Here is a 26,472-nt window from a genome sequence, read left to right on the forward strand (position 1 = left end):
CCATCTGTGCAATAACAAAGTAACGTGGGTTTATTAACTGTTTAGTATCTGTGAAAGTGCGAAAATTTTAAAAAATTAAACAAAACCGCTGGACGTAGCTTCTCGAAGTCTTCGAAAAGGTCCACTGAAAAAAATCTCAGTATATAATCAGCATTTTGCAGAGATTATATTTTATCCCATATTATCTGATCTCATTTCATTTCATTACATGTCAATTGATTAATGCTTCAAATTAATCAAATCCATTTCACTCCATATTATCATTTTTCATAAAAAAAAATTAGGTTCTATGGCATGATATTTTTGCCTCTCTAGTTGGAAAAATAAAACTACTAAAGAAATACTCGATCGAAACGTTAAAATCCACTAATTTGTAACACGCACTCGCACAAATGTCATTCGTAGTACTTATTTCGGTAAAATTACTCGGTTACGAGATCACAACGTTAATATGAACTCGCACTCACAAAATAACACCGAGTACGTTTGCCGCTAGGGGCGCTGTTCCAATTGCATACAAATTTGAGCAAACTGGCTCGCTAGTGAGAACGTTACAAAACTCGCACTAAGCACACAGAGCCTACAGACATCTACAACGTAAATGCCACCACCTATCTTGAAACAGGAGTTCTAACGTTTCAAAATAGGTACAACGGCTGCTCCACCCTTCAAACCATTAGTGCTCCACGGTAGATACCTATAGTGTAGGGTGTAGACGAAGCGGTATTAGAAGGCGTCGGCCTCAGCACTTTCAATGAACGAACCTATTACATTTTGACAGGACAGTGCAATACGAACTGCAATACGAACAGGCGCGCGCGGGGCGTGTAGCGGACGCGGCTTAAGTGATAACACAAATTATTTTAAAATTAAATATCAGCAGTTTGAATATAAAAACAGTGAAGCCTTATTGTTTGTGGGACAAGTGTCTAGTGACATTGTTTGTGACAATTATTATTGTTGATTTTGGTTGGTTTTTCGACTCCTATAATGTGAGAAACTTTTATCAAACTGAATTTGACTTGACCCGGCTGCTTTTGTTCTGTGAATGGTACAATAGTGAGTGGGATCCATCAAGAAGACGAAAAACCGGACATATTTTGGAAGATTTTGCAATTTGGGACTGTGAAACAAAAGGTTTTTATTTTATTTAAAAAAAAAAAGAAAAAAATGTCTGAGTGGGTACAAATTTGCTCTCATACCCACATTACTGTTAATTTACGGAATGGCTCGAGTATATAGAAGCAATATTTCGTTAACTAATCGTGTACACTTCATGGCTTAGCGGTTGACGTCGCGGCGTAGAAGACAGAAGGTTGAGAGTTCGATCCTACCTATGACGGAAGTTAAAAGGGCGCTGTCTTATACTTTTTTTATTTTTTAATTTTATTTTTTAAGATTGTAGTGTGGACGTCATTTTATTGTAACGTTATAGATATAAAAAAATATATTGGATAATTGATTCTATTTAATTAGTATTTGTGGAATTAGTTTTATTTTATTAGCCTGTATGACATTTTATGTAATCTTGATGTTAATATTCTTTGTGCTATCGCACCTTTGTGGATTTGTTAGATAGGTACTCAAATTTTTTTTTTTTTTTGTATGTTGTTTTTATAATTTAATTTTGTTTTATTATGAATGAATGTACTTATCGTTTTTTTTTTTCCAAATACTTTTTGATTATTATTATTATTTTTTTATTTACTTTTTACTTTTGCAAATGCCAAAATTATTTACCTACTTTTCTCCTATTTTTTGTGCAATTGACGAAACTGCTGGTGGATAATATTAAATGATAAAGTGAATTTTGTTGTTATTAATGTTATATAACATATTTTATAATTATTTATAACGATTTTAAATAATGAATAGTCCCACAAGGGCAACATGCCCTCATTGTCCGGGTTCCACACGCCTTTTTGTGGTGCCCCGGGGTCTAAATGTGCATATTTCTCATATGCATAAAGACAGCCAGATACAGCCGTCGATACTGCCTCGGGTGCCGTGTGCTGTAACTGCTGATGCTCATCCACAAGCCCAGAGTGTTATCCATACTCTAGACGATTTGGCATCTTACAAAAATAAAATTCCTGTGCTTAAGCACATCCCTAAGGGGGCCAGGAATTTAGTCGCAGGAAAGCTCAGAGTGATTATGGACGGCTGCATAAACAATAACGGTGTGGAGGACTGGGTTTCCTTGTTGTCATTTTCTTACACGACTCTGAGAATTCCAGATCGAGGTGACCCCCGTTCGCTTACTGCAAAGGTTAAGGAGAATGCAAACAATAATAGCCCGTATTTTTTAGAGGACTTCAAACACAAGCCACGATCCGTTGTCAAAAGAATCGAAGCCAAGGTTCATGAGGGTGATTTGCGTGGAGCTGTCCGTCTTTTAGTGTCGGAGGATTCTTTAGCACCTTTTAACGATGAGACCTTAAGCGCATTACGTGATAAACATCCTACTCCTTTTCGTCCCTTATCATTGCCGCCAGCGCCTGATTCTAGTTGCCCTTTTTTGACTGTCAACTCGGAGGATGTTGCAGACGCAATTAGTTCCTTTTATAGCGGCTCTGCACCTGGCCTTGATGGTCTACGTCCAAACCATTTAAAGGAGCTTATTTCCCCTTCCGCCGGTGAAAATGGTGTTCGTCTATTGCACTCAATTACAGACTTATGCAATTTCATACTAAGAGGTACGGTTAATGTACAGGTGTGTCCTTATTTGTACGGAGGTAGCTTATGCGCTCTAACTAAGAAGGACGGCGGAGTGAGACCAATTGCGGTGGGGTCTGTGCTGCGTCGTCTCGCTGCCAAGCTTGGGTGTCGGTCTGTAAGGAATGAAATGGCCTCGTACTTGCAGCCCCACCAGCTGGGCTTCGGGATTGCTCTTGGGTGTGAGGCCGCCATTCATGCTACCCGTGCATTTGCTATGAGCAGGGAGAACTGTAACAGTGCAATTGTAAAGCTTGATATAGGGAATGCTTTTAATAGCTTAGAGAGAGATATCATTTTAAATGAAATCAAGGAAAAGATTCCGGCTTTATACCCATTCTTGTATCAGTGTTACGGCTCTTCCAGCAAGTTGTTCTTTATGGAATCTTCCATTGACTCAGAGGTAGGTGCCCAGCAGGGCGATCCTCTTGGCCCATTAATTTTTAGTCTTGCTATCCACAGCATTATAAAGACCGTCAAGTCACCTTTAAACCTATGGTATTTAGATGACGGCACAATAGGTGGTCCCCCAGATTCCGTGCTAGACGACATCAGACTTTTATTTCCGAAGTTGCGAGATGTCGGCTTGGAGGCTAATACTGGGAAATGTGAGGTATACTTTTCTACTGAAGTATCAGCAAGCGTAGTTAATGATTTTCAGGAGTTGGTTCCAGGTATCAAAGTTTTGAATAAAAGTAATTTCATTTTGCTTGGTACTCCAATATTTCAGGATGGAGTTCCAAGTTCTCTGGAAATAAAAAGGCAGTTATTGTCGTCATTGCGCGGCAACCTGTTGAGCTTATCATCTCACGTGGCTCTCGTCTTGCTTCGTTGTTGCTTTTCGATGCCTCGTTTGACGTATTTGGTGAGAACTTGTCCAACGTGGCTTTTCACTCAAGATGTGGCCCAGCTTGATGCTTTGTTGAGGGATACACTGGAGACTATTTTAAACGTAAGCTTGGATGACAGACAATGGTGCCAGGCTGTTTTACCTATACGTCATGGCGGCCTGGGGGTGCGACAAATGGAGCGTACTGGGCTCGCTGCTTTCCTGGCTTCGTGTTATGGGGTTGTAGACTTTGTTGCTAAGTTACTGGGTACGAATGGTGATGGATCTACGATTCCGTTTGCGAGCGAGGCTTTGGCGGCTTGGGGCCTTTTATGTCCGAATGAGGCGCTCCCGGTGAACAGGAGCTCGCAGAGGTGTTGGGATGATGTGCTGTGCAAGCTGTCAACTTTGCTGGGAGACGCCACTGGAGTTGAATTAGCGCGCCTGAAAGCGGTCTCCAGTCCGGAATCTGGTGCTTGGTTGCAAGCATTGCCTTCGCCACAGCTGGGGACACTTCTTGATAATAATTCATTGAGAGTGGCCACAGCTTTGAGACTCGGTTGCAGCATTTGCGAGCCCCATCGATGTGTCTGTGGTAGTATGGTGGATGCCGCCGGACTGCATGGACTGAGTTGTGTTAGATCGGCTGGCCGCTTCCCGAGACACCATGCACTTAATGATATTATTCGACGTGCTTTGGTCTCCGCAAATATCCCGTGTGTGTTGGAACCACCAGGCCTCAGCAGGTCGGATGGTAAGAGGCCGGATGGTTTGACTCTGATTCCTTGGGAAAAGGGACGCTGCTTGTTATGGGACGCAACCTGTAGCTGTACGTACGCGGCGTGTCATTTATCTGGGACCCGACAATGTGCGGGCTTTGCTGCTGAGGCGTCGGCTAAAACGAAGCATGCTAAGTACGATGCTCTAAAATCTACTTACCTGTTTGTTCCAGTGGCAGTGGAAACGACGGGTGTGTGGAGTTCGGAGGCCAAAAAGTTTATTGCCGCAATTGGCCACCGCCTCAGAGGGCAGGGCCACGATCCTCGGTCTGGGTCGTACCTGGTTCAGAGATTATCCATCGCCATACAGCGTGGCAATGCTGCTAGCGTAATGGGTACTTTCGGGCCGGGTGCGATCCAGAGTGGCTTGTTTGACTAGCCGATGCCTACGCGCGCATTGCTATTAGCGTTGACCTTTATGTTACTTATGACGACGCTTGCAGCTGAAAGTAAGTATTGTACTTTTTGACGAAGCATGTTGCTGATAACTTTATTTCTGTAATCTGACGAAGCATGTTGCGGATAATAACATGTACTTTTAGGTTAGGTGTTCTTTTTTTTAATAATTTAATAAAGTTTTAAAAGATTTATAAAATAAAAAAATTTACAGTTAAAAGAATTAATCTGTACATTACAGAATAGTAAAAAATCAATGATTGTATTAATGAAATTAAAATTAATAATACAAATAAATTATCCGAAAAATATTTCCAATTTCCAAACTTTAAGAACTTAAGTTCAATAAATTATTATTGTTACACGACTTTGATCTGATTCACTTATTATCATTATATGTAAAAACGATTATTAATAAATTTTGACGTTGCTCTTACTGGAGACACTAGAATAATGACTGCACACGGGCGCTATACGAGTTAAAGACGTCTTTGGGTATGAATAGTTTCTTTAAGGGGGCACCTACTGAACTCCCATTCACGGAAAGTTTATTTTTATGCATGATAATGCACGCTCACGTGTTGCAGCCGTGGTTGTCAATTACATTCGAAACATTGAATTTGTAAATGAATGTTATTGAGCAACCAGCGAGCTCAAGACCCAAGTCCCATAGAGCATGAATGGAGACAAGTATGGAAGAGAAAAATAATCTAAGCTAATTTATAAAATATATTAAAGAAGGAAAAATGTTTTTAACTTTCATAGTTATATACAGCATAAAGTTTATTATTTATCGGACTACTTTATAGACTATTTTGGGTGGTGTACTTCAAACAGACGTCGTCAATAAGACAAAATGAAAAACAAAACATTTTTAATAATTTATTCTTAATTATTCCTCCATGATTTCATTACTATCTCGATTACTGTAATAATCGTCTGGTATCACGTATCCATCGGGAGGCCTCATCGGACCGAACGTTCTGGGTCTCTCGTCTCCCTCTCTCTTACTGACATCACCATCGTCGTCTTTGTCATTAACACGAGCGCCCTCCACGCTAGATTCAGCTTCAATGATACCAGCTTTCGAAGCACTTTCGAATTTAGTAGAATTTTCGGTATTTTTTTTTTTGTTATGATCTGTACTTTCATTCTTCTCCTCTTCATCCGATTCCACCTCCTCAACGAATTCTCCGTCGTCCTGCTTCGATGGTACGGAAACCTTGGGTCGTATCCGGGTGCCTTCTTTTAGACGTATCCTGAAAATAACACGACTGTATGAGTGACACAGTAGCGTAGGTTCGATTCTCTTAACGGGCGAACTTTCGTGTGACAAACAAAATTGTTTACTCTTATAAAATATGTAGTTATATGTAGGTTTTTAACTTCAAAATTTTATAAAATTCAAATTAAATTTCTAATCCACGATTAGAACTTTTTTGTTAGTTCTTTTAAAAATAAGAGATACAAAACAAAAACAAAAAAAAGAAAACGCGAAAAATACATGACTTGAACACAATAAATTGAAGTTAAAAACATATATTTAAATGTACGTAAGTACATCAGTATCCGGTTTTTACAGTACAGAGAACCCTCCTTTTTGAGCCCGGGTGTCACTTGTCGAAAGTAATTTATTTATTATCAATAATAGAGGCCACAATAGACAGTAAGTTTTGATCTCTTTCTTCTCCTCTTCGGATTTGGTCCGAATCTTATTGTCCCGAACTTGTAAATAAGCAAACTCATCTTGGAAGTTTAAAGGTAATAAATAGTTATCGCGATTCATGCATCTGTCAAATATATTGCGTACTATGACAGCTCTGACAGCTTCTAACGTCATGTATGCGATTTTAAAAAAATGGGTGTCTCTGCTCACCTCTTCCCGTACACAACGCTGTTACTCCCGACTTTGACGGCCATCTTTGTTTCCTGTTTCGCGACAAGGGGCGGGAGGTGTGCGGGGCGTGCCAACTCCGCCAGCCGTTGCGTCTTCGACAGGTCCTTACGCAGTTTCTGTATGTTCATCTGAAAGAAAAACACATATTACATTCTGTTAGTGGTGGTAGGACATCTTGTGAGTCCGCACGGGTAGGTACCACCACCCTGCCTATTTCTGCCGTGAAGCAGTAATACGTTTCGGTTTGAAGGGCGGGGCAGCCGTTGTAACTATACTGAGACCTTAGAACATATATCTCAAGGTGGGTGGCAGCATTTACGTTGTAGATGTCTATGGACTCCAGTAACCACTTAACATCAGGTGGGCTGTGAGCTCGTCCACCCATCTATGCAAAAATAAAAATAAAAACATATAGTACAGTGTTATACTATTTAAAGTAATGCGGGCATGCGTGGGAAGAAGTTGTGTATATTGGTTTATTTTGTTAATTTCGTGCTTCAGTAGATTTAAACGTATCATGACGGTAGTTTGTTAACTGTTTATCTTCTGTGATGTGCAGCTTAGCTTATGCCCTACATTCGGCGGCAGATAGGAAACAAATGGCGTAGAATGATCCACTATAAGCTCTTTTTGAGAAGAAATGATGACGACCTTCAATATTGAGAAAACCGAAGCGACGAGGAGCTTCCTTGTAAGTGCACAAGTGTGGGAACATGTAGTAAAGTCGCCGGACATGGCTTGTCAGGTTTCTTCAAAAACTCCATCAAAAAAAAATTTATTACATTTTATTTCGTAATTTTTCATTTAATTACAGTCTCATTTCGCGTAACGTTTCTCATGAGAATACGTATTTAATAAATAAAGGGGTTTATAAGCTCGAACCTGGCAACAATGCCGTCCGCAAGAAGTCAATATTGCCATATTAAAAAAAAAAATAGATTAAGCCTAATTCCTGTCATGAATATCCATACCTTCGTAATGAAACAAAACCGTTGAACGTAACTTCTCGGGATCCTCCAAAAAGTCCACTGAAAAAATCTCAGTAAACGACCACCATTTTACTGAGATTATATTTTATCATATATCATCTCATCTCATTTCATTTCATTTCATCCCAGTTGATTAATGTCTCAAATTCTTCATTTCATTTCCCTCCATATTATCATCTATACTAATATGTAAATCTACAGTGGTTTTTACGGATGTTCCGTTATAACTACTGAACCGTGCATCCGATTGACTTGAAACTTGGTATCCATATAGAGAATACATGTACTTAATGGATAGACTAATATTTATATGAGTGTTGGACTCCCTACACCAGATGCCGGAGCGTTAATGATGAGAATATTTATGGGGGTGAGAAATAATAATGTTAATTTTAACGCCCAGCGAAGGGGACGGGTACAGCTAGTTTTTCATAAAAATATCCTATACTATATCATCTCATCTCATTTCAATTCATTTCATTTCATGCCATGTCACGTTTTATATTAATCAGCTTCATTTCATTTCATAATATCATAAAAAATATATATAAAATATTAGGCTGTATGGTGTGATACCCTTTGCCTTTCCATTTCAAAACTAAAACTACTACTACATACCTTCGTCTGTGATATCTCCGCCTTCTGCGCCATGGTGCCGTGCTTGAGGGTGCTCATGTAGTGGTCGAGCGCGTCCGCGTCGCCGCTGGGCTGCAGCCCCGCCTTCAGCTCGGCCCTCAGCCGCGCCAGCGACTTCTCCTCGGCCGCCAGCTTGCGCTCCAGCTCCTCGACCTTGCTGAGCTGTTCCAACAAACGAATATAGTCCTTGTGCCTTCGATTTAGGGATGCCGATTTGAAAAAAAATTGGGAGAAAGGAGTATGAAAGGACATGGGCCACTCTCCATACATTGCACGGCCCACTAAACGAAGTTCAAGGACATTAATGAAATTAAGTTTAAATAACAGACTATATATCCCTTTTGTAATAAACAAATTAAAATCAATATTGTTTATGGGGATACAAAGATATTTAAAAAATAAGATAAGAATTTTAGGTTATCATATGATTTTGCTGTCAATACACTGACACTTTAACATCATCATCAGCTTAAATATTATTTATATTACTATACTTTATGACACAGACCTAATTCTAAATATTCTTAAATATAATAAGCAGGTATAATAATATCGAGGTAGGCAGGCGGGCAGGTAAAATAATATAAGTGTGCGAAAACGAGTGATCAAATGTAAAACGTCAATAAACAGCGTAGTTTTTTTTTTTGCTTAAGTTCAATAATTATTCATCCATGTAATGATTTATTCTACGGATTTACGAGTATAAAAATAGATTTTTGTTTAGATATAATATTTTATATGAATTTTAAAATCCATTAATTAAATATGTTAATATATTTTGGTAGTTTTTTGCAATGTAATGTTAAGAAGATTTAATGTGAATTGTTTAAAATATAAATATATTTTACCTATCGCGACTCCTTCAATATTATCAATGTAGCTTAGTCAAGCTAATTTCTTTTAATTTATGATTTGAATTATCCCACCATTAAAATACCCTTAAATTTTACAATAACTATGTAAAAGTGAAATGTTTTTTCTATAGATATTTCATTAATGTCCTTGAGAGCACGAGTACCTGGACCGAAAATGGCCCATGTCCTTTCCCACACTTATAGAAAATATGGAGAAGGTGTGCAGAGTTTTAATATTTTTTTTGAAATTATGCTTTATGATACAATAAATCAATAAATAAAAAATATTACACACACTGCCATGTATTTGACACACACACATACTCTTTGTTTCATGTCAATTCTCAAACTTTTGTTATTGTTTTACGCATTTACGTTGTAGATGTCTATGGGCTCCATTAACCGCTTAACACCAGATGGGCTATGAGCTCGTCCACCCATATAAACAATAATAAATTGCCGGGCACTGTACTCCAGTGAACGCAACTCACCAAGTCATCATAGGTGAGCGGCTTCTCATTTTTGAGTTCGGCGGCTCCGAGCCTCTCCATCCGGATGCGGCGCTTGGTCTCCACGTGCCCGGTGCGGTCCAGGAACGTGTCCTCGTCAGAGTCGTAGTAGTCGTCCGCGCTCCAGTCGCGCTGCTTGCGCCGACGCGACTCTGATGTCGGTCAACAAACACCATATTATTATGTACGTTGTTTAAAGCGACAGAAGAGAGAGAAAGGGGGAGAAAGAGAGAGAAGGGGAGAGAAACAGAGAGAGAGAGAGGGGGAGAGAGAGAGAGAGAGAGAGAGAGAGAGAGAGAGGGAGAGAAAGAGAGAGAGGGGGGAGAGAAAGAGAGAGAGAGAGGCAGAAAGGTCTTCTCGGTCGATCTCTTCCAGATAACCGTATAATTTAGAAAAATTCTGGCAAATATATACAATATATAAATATATACCGTTTACATATTATATAAAATAAACTATAATACTATTTGATTTATATACCAATATACGTGGTAAGCTTACGAAAGACCGTTGTTTACAAAAACAAAGACAACAAGTAATGGCGCTGGTCATCACATCGAAACGAAAACCGCGACGTGTGACGTCTTAAACAGCGACGACATCGACCATGATAAAGTGATGCTTTTATGGGTTCCCAGCGCGCTGCACCATCAGTCACGCTGCAAGCGCCTGCTCCAGTTACCATGTTTCGCCTGACGCAGCAGTCCAGCCCTGTCGAGGATCCTGCAGGCCTCCAGCGCACACGCCACTACGGCCTCCTTCTTCTTCCCTCGGTGGATCACTTCGGCCATCACCGGTCTACCGTGGGGATCGTCCATTGGGAGCTCCACTCTGAAGCAGGGTATTTATCATTTTTATTTGTACTTGGAGTCTTCCCGCTGTTAAATGGTTACTGGTATCGAGAATCGTCAACGCCGTCAATTTGTAAAATATATAGCATATCCATATAAGCAAAATTGTACTTGAAATAATTTTGGTAGAACGCTGGGTTTTTATAAGTTTAACCATGAAAATGATAAACAGGTTAATAAAAACAATTCGAATCAAGCCGCTATCCACCTCGAGATATGAGTTCTAAGGTCTCACAATGAATTCGCACAATTCTGGACACTTACCGGCATATATACTGCCCAATTCCTCTCTCCTCGCAGTCATAGTTCAGTTCATGACCCTCGCGCTCGAAGTAGCCTCGTAGCGTCTTCTTTGGATCATCGAGGTACAGCTCCTCGTTTGCTGTAGCAGCATACGGATTTTCGACGAGGTCTGGTTCTTCATCAGCGTCTTCGCCTGTTGAAGATCATTCGACGAATCTCAAGATCCATTACTTTTTATAACATACAATATAAAAAGGTCAGCCCTATTGCATTATTGCAAATAATATTTAATATTGTGACTGGCATGAATTTGGCAGTTCTGACTTTAAGCAAAAGGACTGTTATACCAAAGACTTTGACGTAATGTCCCAAACCACGTGGCAAAATTTTAGTTGCCATATTAATTAGATCACGTAATCACTTAACACAGAGGCACTAAACAAATATAACTTTATAACATATGTCGATAGTAATCAAAGAATATTTTTTAAGGGATTTTATGACCTGGTAATTAAGACCTTTAGGTCAAGTCTTATTTTAATTTTAATGAAAACTTTTTTATACTAAAAATTATTTTATGAAATGAATGAGATGAGATGATATGGGATGAAATATAATCTCAGCAAAATGGTGGTCATTTACTGAGACTTTTTCAGTGGACTTTTTGGAGGATCCTGAGAAGTTACGTTCAGCGACTTTGTTTCATTTTCCCACTTTCACACTTTCACAGTTACTAAACAGTTAATAAACCACCGTTATTAAGCATTTAAACTTGAAGAAACACTAAATAGACAAAAACAAATTACACAACTTCACTCCTCGCGTTCCCGCCAAAAAGTTTCAAAGAAAATTATAAAGAAAAGGTTACTCTAATATAATAACCTACCCATGCCCCAATCGATACCAAGTTCTTCTTTCCTCTTCTCCTCTTCTAATCGTTCCTTCTCTCTCTGTTCTATCGCTTCCTTGATCATCCTGTCCCGCTTTGCCTTCATTTCCAATGCCTTCTGTTTTATTTCCGTCACTGACAGTTCAGACTCGCCTTCACAGTCAAAGTCGGGGCCCTGTTCGAAAATTTCAAATATATTATTGCTGTAGTGTTCTGTGGAAAGATTTTCGATTGAAAGATTTGTAATTGTAATCTGTATTTTTACAAAAATATTAATTTAAATAGCCGCATTCACTATTGTCTTATTTCTGAGCAGTAACTAGGAATAAGACAAAAACCCAAAACAGATTCATAGAAGATGGACTCTATAAAGTAGAGCTTTAGACTTCCAAATTTCAGTACTATCATCGCATCAAAAACTAGATCTAGTATAATAAGTCAGACCTCTGGTGCCAGATAAAAAAAGTTACCATCACAATATAGTTCCTAGTGCTGCTTCCAAATTTGATCTGATGTCCGACTCTCACTCTAGTGTAATGATTGGCCTTAAGACGTTCCTTGTTCAAAAATGTGCCGTGAGTGCTGCCCAAATCATATAAGTACCAACCGCACACTGGCTCCCCTTCTTCCGCGAACGCTTTATATTGTAAAACCGCATGATGCCTGGAAGGTGTTTTATTGTTACTGACTCAATTCAGCAGGCTACAACTAAAGCAGATTTTAGGTGTGAAAATTTTTAATTCATCATCACTCATTTCAATCTGAATTCTATTTAAGATAAACAATAACAACATTAATACATAAAAATGTATTGCTATAATTATTATTATGATTTTTTTTATGGCCTTTGTAGGGCATATGAAATGATCAGGAATAGACTCTTGTTGCAAGGAGGTGGTCACGACCCTCAGTTTTGAGGAAACCGAAACGAGAAGAAGGGCATTCCAGCCACCTGGTGGTAAGCGGTTACCGTCGCTCATGCACCAGCAATGCCAGGGGCAGAGCTAAGCCCCTCTCTACCATAAAATAACACTTTAACACCGATATAAATTCACACCACACCCTATTTCAAATGGTAGTAGTGATACTGGTGATAAGGCATGGCATGACCCATGTAGGTACCAACCATGTTTTTGTGCCGCATAGTATAAATGTGTTCCAGCTTGAAAAGTGGGAAAGCTGTTGTTCTATAGAGCTAAGACTTAGAACTCCAACATAAAGGTAGGTGGTGAAATTTATGTTGTTGGTCTCTATGGGCTCTAGTAAAAACCTAGCCCCATTTGTGTAAGTAATAAAAAAAGGAACTACCTTTTCAAATTATCATGACAAAACAGACTAGTTAATTTTTTTTTATAATTCCCATCACTGAGGCAAATTCAAAACTAACCACCATACCTAGAGACCGTAGGATGTGCCATTATGATATCGCAGTTAGTGAATCTCCCAAACACATGATAAGGTTTCCCAGTCAAATCTACTTTATCTGTAATGATGCCAGACTTTATAACCTCGAGTGCGTAGTCCGATCCTGAAATTCATACAATAATCTAAAACTGTTCTCACATACTGATATGATATTAATGAGTGAGTCTATCCTCATTTAAGAACCGACACCAAAGCAGTATATTTTTTGAAGCAAACCTTTAAATTTACTCTTGTTAAGGCATATATATTATCTCTTTTGAAAAAACATTTACTCACCATCAGGGCATAATCCTGACCATTTAGGCTCTTTATAAGGTATCGGAATCAAACCTTCTTTCTTGTGGGCCGGCGGCGGTATGGATTCTTTTGAAGTGCTTTCAGTGATACTTTCCGCCGGTGTTTCATCTCTTGGCTCTTCAATTACTTTTTCAGATTCTTTTTTAACTTTTTTAGGCAATTTCCCGACACGTCCGAACAAGACAGGCTTTTTAAATTCGATTTTCTCTTCATTCTGCGGACTCGGTGTCTTATTTTCTGCCATTTTAAAATGTAAACTTGAATTCTTAATACAGTATATTTAGTTTATGTTACGGAAATGTAACATTTTTCACTTTGCGTTCTGTATTGATTTATATTAAGTGTTTACCTTCGTACTTTAATTGTATTGAATTATTTACAAGTTTCCATTCATAAAAGTAGTTTCGTATAATGCCTACTTCAGTGTATAATGCAAATAATTTGACATCAAATGTCAATAATTTATGTCATGTTATTTTATCTGTCACGGTCACAGGTGTATAATTTCAGTCCATGTCTATGGGATTGCTACATTTATAATTTGCAGGTAAAAATAGAAATTCAAGGTTTAGGTTTATTAATTTTAAAATACTTTAACAGTTATTATTCTACAAAAATCGACCATAAAATTATTACAAGTTTTTGAAATGATTAAGTAACTTAGTGTACTCTAATAGTTCCTTTGGCGAAATCAGATATAGCACTGTTTTGCTTTAATTTGTTTATTCTCAGCAAATAATCATGTTAAAAAAGACATATGGGTTTATTAAGGGAAAATGCAGACGTTCAGCCTAAAGAAATTATAGAATCGAACTTTTCCGTTATACTGAAGAGTGTAGGTATCAGTTCAGTTGCTCTCACTCAGAACGAATGATTTAGAAGAACAAATTTTAACTCAATCAAATCAATCAATTTAGAATTTCGTGTCGATTGGTAACCGATCAAGCAAAAATTATTTCAGGAACGCGAATTCTTCGAGTTTAAATCACTCGCATAGTTCCACGCGTGTTTATTTATTTGATGTTTTTACGTAAACAAGTGTAAATATCGTGTGAACATTATCAACGTTATTCCATATTGTGGGGACTCGAAACGAGGCAAACAGACAAAGATTAGTTCGTTATTTACGTTTATCGTGCTCTTATCGTAATAATACCTTTGAAAAAATGTGATTCAATACGTCCGGTGTAGTTTTTACAACGTTTACTTTGAGAAAGGTAAGTGAATTACGTAAATTAGTGCAAAAAAATTGATAAAAAAAATTAAGATTGAAAAATTTCAATTCCCCAGATAAACATCTTAAATAGTTGAATGGGTGAAAGTATAGGATTATTTAGTCAATACAGCCATTGTTTCGTTTATAATAATTCTGAAATGACGTGTGAGTGCCGTTTCTAAGAATCTGAAACTGGTTTGAAATCATTGGACAGGCTGTTTAAAATTCTATTAAACATAAAATTGAAACAAAGCAACATTTCTTGGTGGAAGTAATTGCGATGTGTTTAGAGAATAAAATATATTTTTAGATTCTAAAAACATAGTAATTCTAATTTTAAACTCTGTGATAAATATATCATTTTTGAAATGCAAACTAAAAACCTAAATATCCTTTATTATTAAATAATCATAATGCTAAGTTCCAGTGCTTTGGCAGTGTATTTTTGTAGTCACAAAGAAAACAGCAAACAGATCACAATCTACAAAAAAGTAAAGCATTGTAAAAATGGATTTTTTTTAACGTTAACCCATTTATAGCTTATGCAACTGCCCCCAAGTTAACATTATATTCTGTATTATAGCTGCTTGAAACACAGAAGAAGCAAGCACAAATACACTCTGATCTAATTATTTTACAGGCTCTGATCTGAACTCAAACTTGGATCACATAGTACATTGGTTGTAGTCATTGACCACAAAAACAACAAGGCATTCAATACAGTTTAAAAACATGACAGATTAAACATAACCTAGCTTAAGCATTAGAATTATTTCTAGAAATGCCAATAAATTATAGACGCTAAAATATAGTAAACTCAAAGTTAAATTTCGTTTTCTAAGCTAATTCAGAACCACTATTAAATGACCTATAGATATATTACAGTAATGAATAAAAATAGAGGTAAATTTTCTTAAATAGGTTTTAATGAAAATTATATTATGCACTTCTGTAAGTTTGGAACGCCAAAGAAGTTTTAACACAAAAAAACATATTTGACATTTAAATTAAATAAATGTATATTGCATTATGTACACCCATTAGAATCACGTCATCATTACTGCAAATATACAAGAATAAATCTTAAAATTAACTTTATCCTCACAGGACAAGCTTCAAAGTCGTCTGATTCATTTCAAGAGCCTACGTCATATGCTTGATAAGATTCAATGTAATCTATGTATATAAGATTGTTATCCATTCTAATTATTTGTTTATCTGTCAATGTTGAGTACTGCTGTTAGTCCAATGTATTGGTACTCATATCTATTAGTCGAGTGTGTAGTATATTTGTGTGTGTGTGTGCTAAGCCTCAGCTCGCGAACTATGGATAACAGCTGTCAAGAGATTTTTATGTTTACACAGCAGTGCAATAGGGAACACAATTCTATGATATAATCTCAGGCACATGTCTTTAATCTTTTTTTTTCTTATATAGCCAATATATGTTTCATCAGTGTGGATTGGGAGAGGCCTATGTCCAGCAGTGGACGACTGTGGGCTCTTGGTGATGATGATGATGATGTTTCATCAGTCACAAGCTAGGACTATTATTATTAGGTACATATTTTCTTATGTGTACCGAAAACAGGACCGTTTTGTGCTTAGGCCAGTCCGCAGGTGCATTCGTCCTGTAGAAATTTGACTTGAAACAAGCATTTGTACTGGTTTGAAGGATGGGATAGCGGTAATATAATAGAGACTTGTTGTTCCCCGTGTTTCCCGAGTGCTGTCCTTCTTCAAGCAAGGCTACTTTTGGCCCTGCCCTGGGCATTGCTGATTTTCATGAGCGACGGTAACCACTTACCATTTGGTGGGCCGTATGCTTGACTTCCTAAAAAGCCAACAACTTTTTTTAACCTCATGTTTGAAAATTATTGATGGCGTCCACATTTTGGTATTCTTACCCGTCTAGTGCAATCAAAAGAAGACAGTCTCTCGTCAATTGACGAGACCTCGACTTGGAACTCCCGTAAATTGCTTCCCACCATATCCTAGGAGCTTCTCATGTGATGGCAACGAAAACAATGATATTCACAAAAATATCTATTCCATTAATTCACGTAGACCGACATTATGGTGCTTATACGTCATAATCCAGCCCTACGTCAAATCGTACAACTTTCCGACGAAGCCCTAACCCTATTATTTCCTGTTCGTAATCAGCTTAGGCCACTTTCGTAAGCTCAGAGAGTGTATGTTTTGGAAGAGGTCATTTTTCATTCAGCTTTCACGTTTACCGAAATTGCGTAATGACAAATATGACATTTGAGTAATTCTCAAATTGAATTTGACTGATTATTTCATCCCGATTCTGGAAGAAGAGGTACCTAGCAAATGAACCGCATTTACAACTGATGTGAACTACCCTTAATACGGATAGGTTGTCTATAATCAATTTCCGTTTCGGACACGTCTATAGAGTCGTATGTCCAAATATTATTTCAAACGAGTTTGGATATTTGAAGTAGAAGATTGTGACACGAAATATAAAGAAAGATTGGAGGATCGAGAACGTATAGTCCAATATAATTGAAGACATGAGCGGATGAGGGGGATATGATACAATTTGTTAATTTTGAGAAAACAAACTTTTGTTACTTGTACCATTTCTTCGTACATAAATGCTTCATCACATGCAATTTCTAAAAATAGCCTTTAAACCCGGAGTTTTAAGGTCTAATATGGTTTATAGGCCCATAATACCTTCATTCAATGTAAAAACTCAATCTTAAAAATGGTACTTAATCCACTTATGTCTTCAATTATCAGACGATTTGATTCAATATTCCAAGTAAATATGCCGGTGTATTCCTGCCTTGCTTTGCTATGGCGAAATAGACCTAATTGTTAATCTATACAGTGTATTATTGCAATTTAAAACCTATTCTTATTTATCACTAATCCGCCTTGTTTCAAGGCTGTATTCATCGGCGCCTTAGCCCACTGAGCTTCTCGCCGTATTTTCTCAGTGGGTCGCGATTCCGATCCGGTCGTAGATTCAGCGAAGCACTGCTCTTGCTAGGGCTAGTGTTAGCAAACTCTCTCAGGTTGAGCACGTGAGATCACCTACCCGTCCGGACGTAGCTAAAATAGCCTCTTGGGATACCAGTGAATAGGTAGGGAAAAAAAGGATCGTTTTGTCGTCCAATGATTACCAGGCTATATGGCATCGCTCATCGTGCATTGGTCGCTCTGATGAAACAACAAGGGTTGCTTAGTTCGGCTTTTAAGACGAATAAGAACATTTAATTCCAACAGAACCTACAATGATATCAATACGATTTCTCAGCGGCAACTGCTTTAAGCGCAGCTCGATTCGCAGAAAAATTACATTCTCTGATATAGGTGCCTACAATTTGCTCGAACTAGAACCTAAGAATAAATGCTAAGGTAATTTGGTTAAACTATATCATTGTATTTGATTAAACTTCTACATACCACCCCAGAGTCTCAACACGTGAGGATCTGTGTGCTTAGTGCCAGTTTTTTAACGTTCTCGATAGCGTAAAAGTTAGCTCATATTTGGATGGAATGGGATCGTTTGCCCACGTTTGCCGCTATGGGCGCTGTTCCAATTGCATACAAAATTGGGCTAACTTTTACGCTATCGAGAACGTTAAAAAACTCGCACTAAGCACACTGATCCGACTAGTCAATATACACGTTAAGAAAACAAGGTGTCTTTTAGTGCCGCATTTCGAACGTCTGGATTTGGATTATTATTGTTACCTCACTTAAGGAAATTAGCATTCAATCTTTGAATAAGCGATCAGAATTTCAAAGCGACGCATCTCCCATATGATTCTCGAGTAAAACACGCTAGTCATTTTAAAAGTCTTCGTAACATATTACGGAAGCGGTTGTTGCGCAATTTCTTACGTTTATCTCATTGTTAGAAGTTCGACGAAGCATTAAAACAATGCGAATGTATGTAAAGTAAGTAACTTGTACTGTATGTACAATAAGTTGTTTTCTATTAGCGGATACCGAATAGCGTTTTAGCGTTTATTTTTTTTTATTGCTTAGATGGGTGGACGAGCTCACAGGCCACCTTGTTTAAGTGGTTACTGGAGCCCATAGACATCCACATCGTAAATGCGCCATCAATCTTGAGATACAAGGTCTCAAGTATAGTTACAACGGCTGCCCCGCCCTTCAAACCGAAAGGCATTACTGCCTCACGGCAGAAATAGGTGTTCCTTCTTCGCATTGCCCGCTGAGTTTCTCGCCGGATCTTCTCAGTGGGTCGCGTTTCCGATCCGGTGGTAGATTCTGCGAAGCACGGCTCTTGCTAGGGTTCGTGTTAGCAACGTCGTCAGGTTTGAGCCCCGTGAGCTCACCTACTAGTTAAGGTTACGCTCTCTAAACCATCAGCTTAGGTGGAAAAAAATTTATCGCATCAAGCCAAACGTTCGGTTAAAACGAACCACTTCAAATGTGGCTATTTGCGTAATATGTAATGTATAATAATATTGAGGGTAGAAATACGCCTTTCAGCCCTCAATATGACTATCTAGTTTATTTCGCCCCAAATTACGTCACTAATCAATTGTGCGTTAAAAAAAAAGCTGCTTAGCGTGATTGCTCACGTTAAAAAAAAAAAAAAAAAAAAAAAAAAAATGCCTATGCAAAACTGGCTGCCCCTTACTGTCTGTTTGTACAAACTAACTGAAATTATAAACAAACCTGAAAATACATTTAAACGATTCTTATTATCAATTAAATAATACAGTATTAATAAAATGCGACGTGACGTCTCGCGTATCTGAATACCGCACAGGATGATGTCGTATTAAAAGCTTACAGCGATGCTTACGACGAAGCTTTACTGGTGGTAGGACCTCTTGTGAGTCCGCGCGGGTAGGTACCACCGCCCTGCCTATTTCTGCCGTAATGCGTTTCGGTTTGAAGGGTATAGGGTAGCCGTTGTAACTATACTGAGATCTTAGAACTTATATCTCAAGGTGGGTGGTGCAATTACGTTGTAGATGTCTATGGGCTCCAGTAACCACTTAACACCAGGTGGGCTGTGAGCTCGTCCAACCATCTACACAAAAAAAAAATGCCAGAGCTAGCTATAATACGTTCCGCATATTAAAATCTGAGCAATACTTGATATAGGTGACCGTGTTTCTAGTGTGGTAACTTTCTGATGAGATTTAAAAAAAGCGATTGTAGATGTCTATGGGCTCCAGTAACCACTTAACACCAGGTGGGCTGTGAGCTCGCCAACCCATCTAAGCAATAAAAAAAAATGCTAGAGCTAGCTATAATACGTTCCGCATCTTAAAATCTGAGCAATACTTGATATAGGTGACCTTGTTTCTAGTGTGGTGACTTTCTGATGAGATTAAAAAAAGCGATCGAAAATGTATTACGTAGTGCGCTATAAGCACGTAATGTAACTCAAATAATCAGCTGATACGCAGGGGCGATATATGTATAGTTGAACAAATCGCGAACAAACCCCAGCGATAAGAAATCACATTAATCCATTGATCGTCCGTAAAATATTTGAATCTTTTAAAGATGCGAAATGTGCAAAGCAAAAACGTAATTAATTAAACTTTCAAACCGTTATCGCTAATATTTACCTGTCTTTATCTTAATCACAGCGATACGTTAGCCTGTTTTGTTTTATGGAATAATATAGTAACGTACTCCAGAAAATCACTCAATATCGCACGTAGCACATCGTATCGACTATGGTAGTGGAAAACGAAAATAATTCATCACATTAAACATTTATAGCCTCGCTTTCCGGTCATTGTTACTGCTTCAACTGCACTGTGTCCTTTTGATTTAATCTTGTAATACTAAAAGATGAATTTTAAATGTATCTAAGGAGGACTTGTGGCCTAGTACTTAACTATAATGTACTGCAGACTGCAAGTTTTTTTTTCTCCTACCTATGCTGATAGCTTTGAGAGGCTATTTCAGCGTAACCTTAACTAGTAGGTGAGCTCACGGGGCTCAAACCTGACGACGTTGCTAACACGAACCCTAGCAAGAGCCGTGTTTCGCAGAATCTACCACCGGATCGGAAACGCGACCCACTGAGAAGATCCGGCGAGAAACTCAGTGGGCTGTGTCCGTGGGTTAATTCACTCGTCGAGCCCTTCGTTGCAAGCGACTGGTTCGACGAGAACGATGACCGGTGAGACTGCAAGGGTCTCAACAGTAGTGTGTTTGATTATCTGCATCCAACGTTGACCCAGCGATTTTCGGTAGGCCATCGGGCTATCTGGTATGTGGTCGTCCTACACTTTCCGTAGGCGGCGGCTTGGCTCTGCCCCTGGCATCGTTTAGGTGGGCCGCTCGTCTATAGTCAGACCGATCTTATTGTATGCATGCGAAGCATGGACGCTTACTCAAAAAGAAGAGACAGAACATCTCGTGACGGGGCGAAAACTACTGAGAAAAATACTAGGACCAGTTCAGAAAGATGACGGTTCTTGGCTCGTCCGGAAAAACAAGGATGTGGAGAGGCTTTTTGGTGAGCCAAATATTCTGGGGGAGATGAAGGCACGGAGGCTTGGGCATGTAATGCGAATGGAGCAGGATCGGGCTGTGAAACGGGTGTACGCGGGTGTACCGGAGGGACGCCGCCCCGTAGGGAGGCCCTAGTGCCGCTGGTCTGACGCTGTTGAAGGAAATTTATGTAGCTCGAAGTGTCGGACTGGCAAGGTGTTGCGTAGCGCCGAGATAAATGACAAAGTTTATTGTCGGAGGCCAAGACCCACTTCGGGGTCATAACGCCGGCGCAATAGTAGTACGCTCGTCTGCCTACAAGGGCAATAAAGAATAAAAAAACACTGCACTTTGCCAGTAAATAGTCTCCACTCGAGGATCTTTCTGTCCTATCGGCGGACCGATCTTCGCGTCATGGAGCTTGCCCGCTACCACTTCAGCTAGCTAATCCTACGGACTATGTCAGCAACTAGCAATTTTATCATCATCCGTTAATATTTACCAAGCGATCCGTGACGTATCTTGTACAGCATCCGTCGCAACCGATCATTCGTAACGAGTTCATAACAATAAAACTCAATCCGCGATATACCGTAACGATGATCAGTAATCGATTTTACGTGAAAATTTATAATATCTTTGGTATTATTCTTGGAGTTTACCGTTTTTATTATTATTATTTATTATTATCTCTGCAGTTTTGGGTTAGTGGGCTTTGTAGCGAGTAACTGAATCTGATCTACGAATGATTTGAATTCGATAAATAGAGGAAACATGAAATTTTATTTCACTTTTATTGTGGATACTATTAAGTGGTAGGCAGCAGTTTGGCTCTGCTCCTGTCATTACTGATGTCCATGAGTGACGTTAACCACTCACAATCAGGTTGGCCGTATGCTCGTCTGCCTATACGGACAATAAAAATTAAAATTATTATCCCCACAGGATTTAGAGCTCGTATATTACCTGGAACGCCTGATTGGAAGTAAACTGTATTCTTAGAGATCATTTCTATTATTTACCAACAGACTCCGAGATTAATTCCTCCCCCTGTACTTCTGCTATAAGGTCATCTTCTTTAATCGAGATTTGAATCTCGCATCTATGATAGGCAGTTGTTTCGTTGTGACCTTCGATTTAATGGCGTCCATGATCGACAATATCTACTTAATCATATAGGCCATAATCGCGATAAAAAATACGATAGAGCTAAAATAAAATCCGGACCGAGAACTTGAATCTGGCTGTACGACAATTGATACTGTGGTGTTTAATAGAGCGTAAAAAAGGTTATTAAGGCTGATTGTCTTTGTCTATTGACTGTCGTGCGTTCGTTACTGTTTTCACAGATTAATTTTCATTCTCCATTGTCCGTTCGTAGCGGTAACAACCTCGATACATTATCCTTTACGACGTGTTTATGTATCGAAGATATGACTTCGAAGTGTCGATTGTATTGCGGTATACCGGCTGGTTGATATTACTGCGACATTGGCCGTAAACTGAATAAAACATTACCACAAGTAATTACAGAAATTCGTACAAATATTTCGGGTATCCTACCTAATCATGGGTGGCATCGAGGGTTGAGCCACTGACTGGTGAGCATCGTGATGTGCCCATCTGAGACCTTTTCTTTTGATTTGTAGCACTTACATATGGCGGTCAGTGGCACAGTGAAATGCGTAGTCCAGTCTCGTGTCCAGATCCTCGGAAATTTGATCACTCCATCTTTTTTTGACTCTGACCTATGGATCGTCTCCGATCCAATTTATCGAGGGACGAGGGATGTATGAAATGAGTGTGGAACGAAGCGTTAGATTTGAGTGAGATAAAACGGCAAGAAAGCGAAAAGAAAATGACAGACAGAATGACAGAGAAAAGGGAGATGACGAAGACGGTTAAATGAGCAAGACGTAAAAAAGATGTCAATTATTTTTTTATTATTATAATACAGAGGATTTGAGAAAATAACAATGAAAGTGCAAAAAAGAATAGTCATATTTTATATGCCACGGTTCCAATTCTGCATTAATACTTTTAGACCTTGTGTGCCAAGGTCGATGACAGTGCTCAAATTGTAATGTGTATGAGTTCCAATAATCCCAACACTGGGCCAGCGGCTCCAGCACCCGTCCGTGAGTTACAAGTAGGGTCGGAAATAGACACGGCCTTCGGTCACTAAGGAACGCGCAGAAGAAACCATAATAACTAAACACGGAATGTCGTTACGCAACACAAAAGGACTCGGTTATGCTCTCAAGTCGCCATGGCCACGAGCCGCGTTTCTAAATACATATGCATGGTTTTGCACAATGCCAGACGTGCCGTAAAACTTATCTATATTACGTGGGTAGTTGTGTAAATGTCCACGTTTTAGTGATAGATCTTTAGGTCAAAGTTTAGGAAGGTTTATCGGGTTTAATGGTAAACAGGTTTTACGTTAAGGCTATTTGCGACCAGTTCAGATGTAAGTTACGCAGATCTGGTTCAGTTTATGCTGGTTACGATTTATTTATTGATGTCATAACCGGAAACTTACGCGTTCGGAAATACGGATCGGTCAAACGTAACGCGTCTCCGATATGATTGCCGATTTTAACCCTTTGACTGCCGTTTAGGTCACCGGTGTCCTACGCGGTGCACTGAAGTAATTATGTCGATTTCTGTTACTAAGGCGCCTCAATTGTCAAATTCTTTGCTTACCCAACATTGCCTTCTTTTGTTTGTTAATATATGTTTTAGTCTTTTAGGTCACTTAGAAACAGATTAATTCTCAGTATGTTCAGATTCGTCTTTCGTAGAATCTACTAGATATTCCGGCGCCTTAGTAATAGAAATCGACATAATTAGTCTAGTGCGCTGCGTAGGGCACCGGCGACTTACATGGCAGTCAAAAGGGCTAAGGCACACACACAAAGCATTATATAAACACGTCTTGCGTGTCGAAGAGCTATACAAAAATACTATGATTGTTAAATAAAGTTGATTGTCGACTTATGACGTCAAATAATTAAAACAACTTCTACAGTTAAATTTCGCGTTTCTTATTGTCATTTTCTCCAATTACCCATTCCAATTTCCAGTGTCCCTTTCGTTATGACGTCTCTCTCGGCTAGTGTGTCGGAAGCTTGCAGGCGAAAATGTCAAGAACCAGATAAAGTTTCAACTAAATCGAACGTATGTTGGACATACAAAATAAAAGTTCAGCGAAACCTTGACCCAATACGTATGCTGGGGTTTAATTCCGGTCACAGATACCAATTTATTTAATAGCATTCGAGTTCCACGTAAAAGAACCGTTTTGAATGAAAATCAAACTACAGTGATGTCTTTTAAAAATGAGCGAAAATATAAAAGTATTTAATTTAGAAATGAAAACAAAAACCTCAGTAAATTTGGCATTTCGTTCCCGCGAATTTACGTTTACATACAAGCCGTGCAATCATAGGGTTAGCGTCAAGACACCGGTTTAAAGCCACAAAGTTTGGAAGCATTTGAGTTTGGCTCAGTCAGTGTTGTCTCCAACCAGCCAATGTAACAACAGCATGTAACAATGTATATCAGCAACGTGTGCAGATCTGATGCCACTTCCAATCGCCTTCTCCTCCTTGCGTCGATAATCCGGAATGCTGAGGTTCCTCTCTTCCCTTAATAACTATCTCCGGGATTATCCAGCGCCAGCCCTGTCTATCCTTGGCTGCGCGACTGGAATCGTGGACTGACGTGGACGTGTTGAGGGTAAATCGTATGAGAGCGTAGAGGTTCGACCAGCGCATTCCAATCGCCCACAGAGATACACTTGCAGCGGCTTTCAATAGCTAATTAAAACAGAACATGTTTGCCACCAACCTTGGTCAAACATTTGAGACCGAAGTGCTGATTTTGAAAGTTTGTATCACAATTGGTGAAAGTGACGATACTTATCTCGTATTTAACGTTTGGGCGTTAATGTTGTCATAGTTTCGTTGTGTGAATTGTGGCGCGCGCAAGGGAATTTGTGTCACGGCACGATATACGTTGCACCTTTGTATGAACTTTTACTGGTGGTAGGACCTCTTGTGAGTCCGCACGGGTAAGTACCACCACCCCGACTATTTCTGCCGTCAAGCAGTAACGCGTTTCGGTTTGAAGGGTGGGGTAGCCGTTGTAACTATACTGAGACCTTAGAACTTATATCTCAAGGTGGGTGGCGCATTTACGTTGTAGAGGTCTATGGGCTCCAATAATCACTTAACACCAGGTGGGCTGTGAGCTCGTCCACCCATCTAAGCAATAAAAAACAAAAAACACGGACGTCCTTTAATTATTTAAAATAATAGCTGTCTTGCAGTTTTGTTTTTCCGTACCTAATCAATAGTTAGTAAGTAGCCTAAGAGAACGAACTACGCTCAGTTTGGTAGGTGAGCTGACTGAGCTCAAGCTGGGAGCATTTGTTGACACTGGTCCTAGCAAAAGCAGTTCTTCTTCAACTCGGATTGGAGGCAAGACCCACTGAGAAGATCCAGCAAGATCTCAACGGGCTGCATAAGGAAAACTATACGGCGTAGGAATCCCTCCCGCGACGCAGAAGGTCAATGACCCGTTTTTCTTTTTGCATTACAATGCGCGTGTGCAGAATGGTTTAGTTCTTTTTCTTCAATATTTTTTTGTTATGATTATATGTGTCTAAATTCACTGGTACCACAAATCGTCTTCGTTATTCGAAACGGTTCCCTTGCGTTTGTTGCAGTTGCACACGCAAAATGACTTGACAAATTACATGGAATTCGACCTCTCTACAATTCACGTTTCAAACCCACGTGCACGGACCGCGAACGAGAACGGCATTCGATACATTTGCAACACAACACTGACCGCATTGATTGATTCGTTCGTAATTTCTATACGTATGCAGTTGACATGGTGAGACGGTAGCTAGAGGCGACCGTGTAAAGAACTCGGCGAGATGTAGGTCGGATCGAACGAGAAGAGCTATGGTTGCAGAGCTATTGGTAGTTGTTACAGTGAGATGGTAGCTAGAGGCGATCGCGCACAGAACTCGACGAGATGTAGGTCGGATCGGAAGAGAAAATTATAGCTTGGGGGTTTTAACGACAAAGGGAAGATCTTCCACCGAGCGGGTGATATTGCTCGGTAGACCGACGGTCCGGATGTTTTTTTTTTATGATGGCCTGTTTACTGGTGACCCGGAGGCCTTTCCAGTTTCACAAGGACAGATGGGCGAGCAAGGGCTCAACCAGAAGGGGCGAGATTTGCTAACAGCTACCCGAGCGCCTCCAAGGGATACCTAACAACTCAAGAGTAGCTGCTTCGCGAATGAATCTACTGCCGGATCGGAATCGCGACCCGCTGAAAATATCTGGCGAGAAACTCAGCGGGCTGATGTTTAGGTCAGGTTGCACGTCGAACTCTTTGTCGAGTTAGACGAGTACGGTTACCGGGGTCTCTACTCCTACTGTCAGAGCGGAAG

The 26,472-nt window shown here is 39.4% G+C and overlaps 3 protein-coding genes across 17 annotated transcripts in view; 2 read left to right on the forward strand and 1 right to left on the reverse strand.

The window, feature by feature from the left end:
* The first annotated feature begins 1,380 nt into the window (after positions 1 to 1,380).
* LOC149500249 (uncharacterized) lies at positions 1,381 to 4,897 on the forward strand. Its single transcript, XM_089737467.1, has one exon. The coding sequence runs from the start codon at positions 1,868 to 1,870 to the stop codon at positions 4,700 to 4,702; it is 2,835 nt and encodes a 944-aa protein (XP_089593593.1). The 5' UTR covers positions 1,381 to 1,867; the 3' UTR covers positions 4,703 to 4,897.
* Positions 4,898 to 5,588: 691 nt separating this feature from the next.
* Positions 5,589 to 13,785, reverse strand: LOC114249796 (kanadaptin). Its single transcript, XM_028183499.2, has 10 exons — positions 13,289 to 13,785; positions 12,983 to 13,115; positions 12,058 to 12,250; positions 11,585 to 11,762; positions 10,720 to 10,891; positions 10,287 to 10,435; positions 9,587 to 9,756; positions 8,224 to 8,403; positions 6,596 to 6,744; positions 5,589 to 5,978 (listed from the first exon to the last, which is right to left on the reverse strand). The coding sequence occupies exons 1-10, from the start codon at positions 13,551 to 13,553 to the stop codon at positions 5,612 to 5,614; spliced, it is 1,956 nt and encodes a 651-aa protein (XP_028039300.2). The 5' UTR covers positions 13,554 to 13,785; the 3' UTR covers positions 5,589 to 5,611.
* Positions 13,786 to 14,167: 382 nt separating this feature from the next.
* Wdr62 (WD repeat domain 62) overlaps positions 14,168 to 26,472 on the forward strand; it is a 106,706-nt gene continuing 94,401 nt past the window's right edge. For 3 of the 15 annotated variants that reach the window (XM_028183500.2, XM_028183508.2, XM_028183506.2), the window contains exon 1: positions 14,174 to 14,526. The gene's annotated coding sequence lies outside the window, so the exon portion shown is untranslated. Of the gene's footprint in view, positions 14,527 to 26,472 lie in introns of all 15 variants that reach the window. The other 12 variants (XM_028183510.2, XM_089737308.1, XM_089737306.1 and 9 more) reach the window with 8 other exon arrangements.

This window comes from Bombyx mandarina, chromosome 23 (genome assembly GCF_030267445.1).
Source record: "Bombyx mandarina strain Sakado chromosome 23, ASM3026744v2".
NCBI classification, from domain to species: Eukaryota; Metazoa; Arthropoda; class Insecta; order Lepidoptera; family Bombycidae; genus Bombyx; species Bombyx mandarina.

What these genes read in the sequence shown, in the direction of transcription:
- LOC149500249 (XM_089737467.1), top strand. Translation starts at nt 1,868, where the DNA reads ATGAATAGTCCCACAAGGGCAACATGCCCTCATTGTCCGGGTTCCACA.
- LOC114249796 (XM_028183499.2), bottom strand. Translation starts at nt 13,553, where the DNA reads ATGGCAGAAAATAAGACACCGAGTCCGCAGAATGAAGAGAAAATCGAA. An exon ending in ATTGGGCAGTATATATGCCG is followed by an intron (nt 10,436 to 10,719) that starts GTAAGTGTCCAG and finishes ACCCTGCTTCAG; the next exon opens with AGTGGAGCTCCCAATGGACG. An exon ending in CGGAGATATCACAGACGAAG is followed by an intron (nt 6,745 to 8,223) that starts GTATGTAGTAGT and finishes TTTTTCTTTCAG; the next exon opens with ATGAACATACAGAAACTGCG.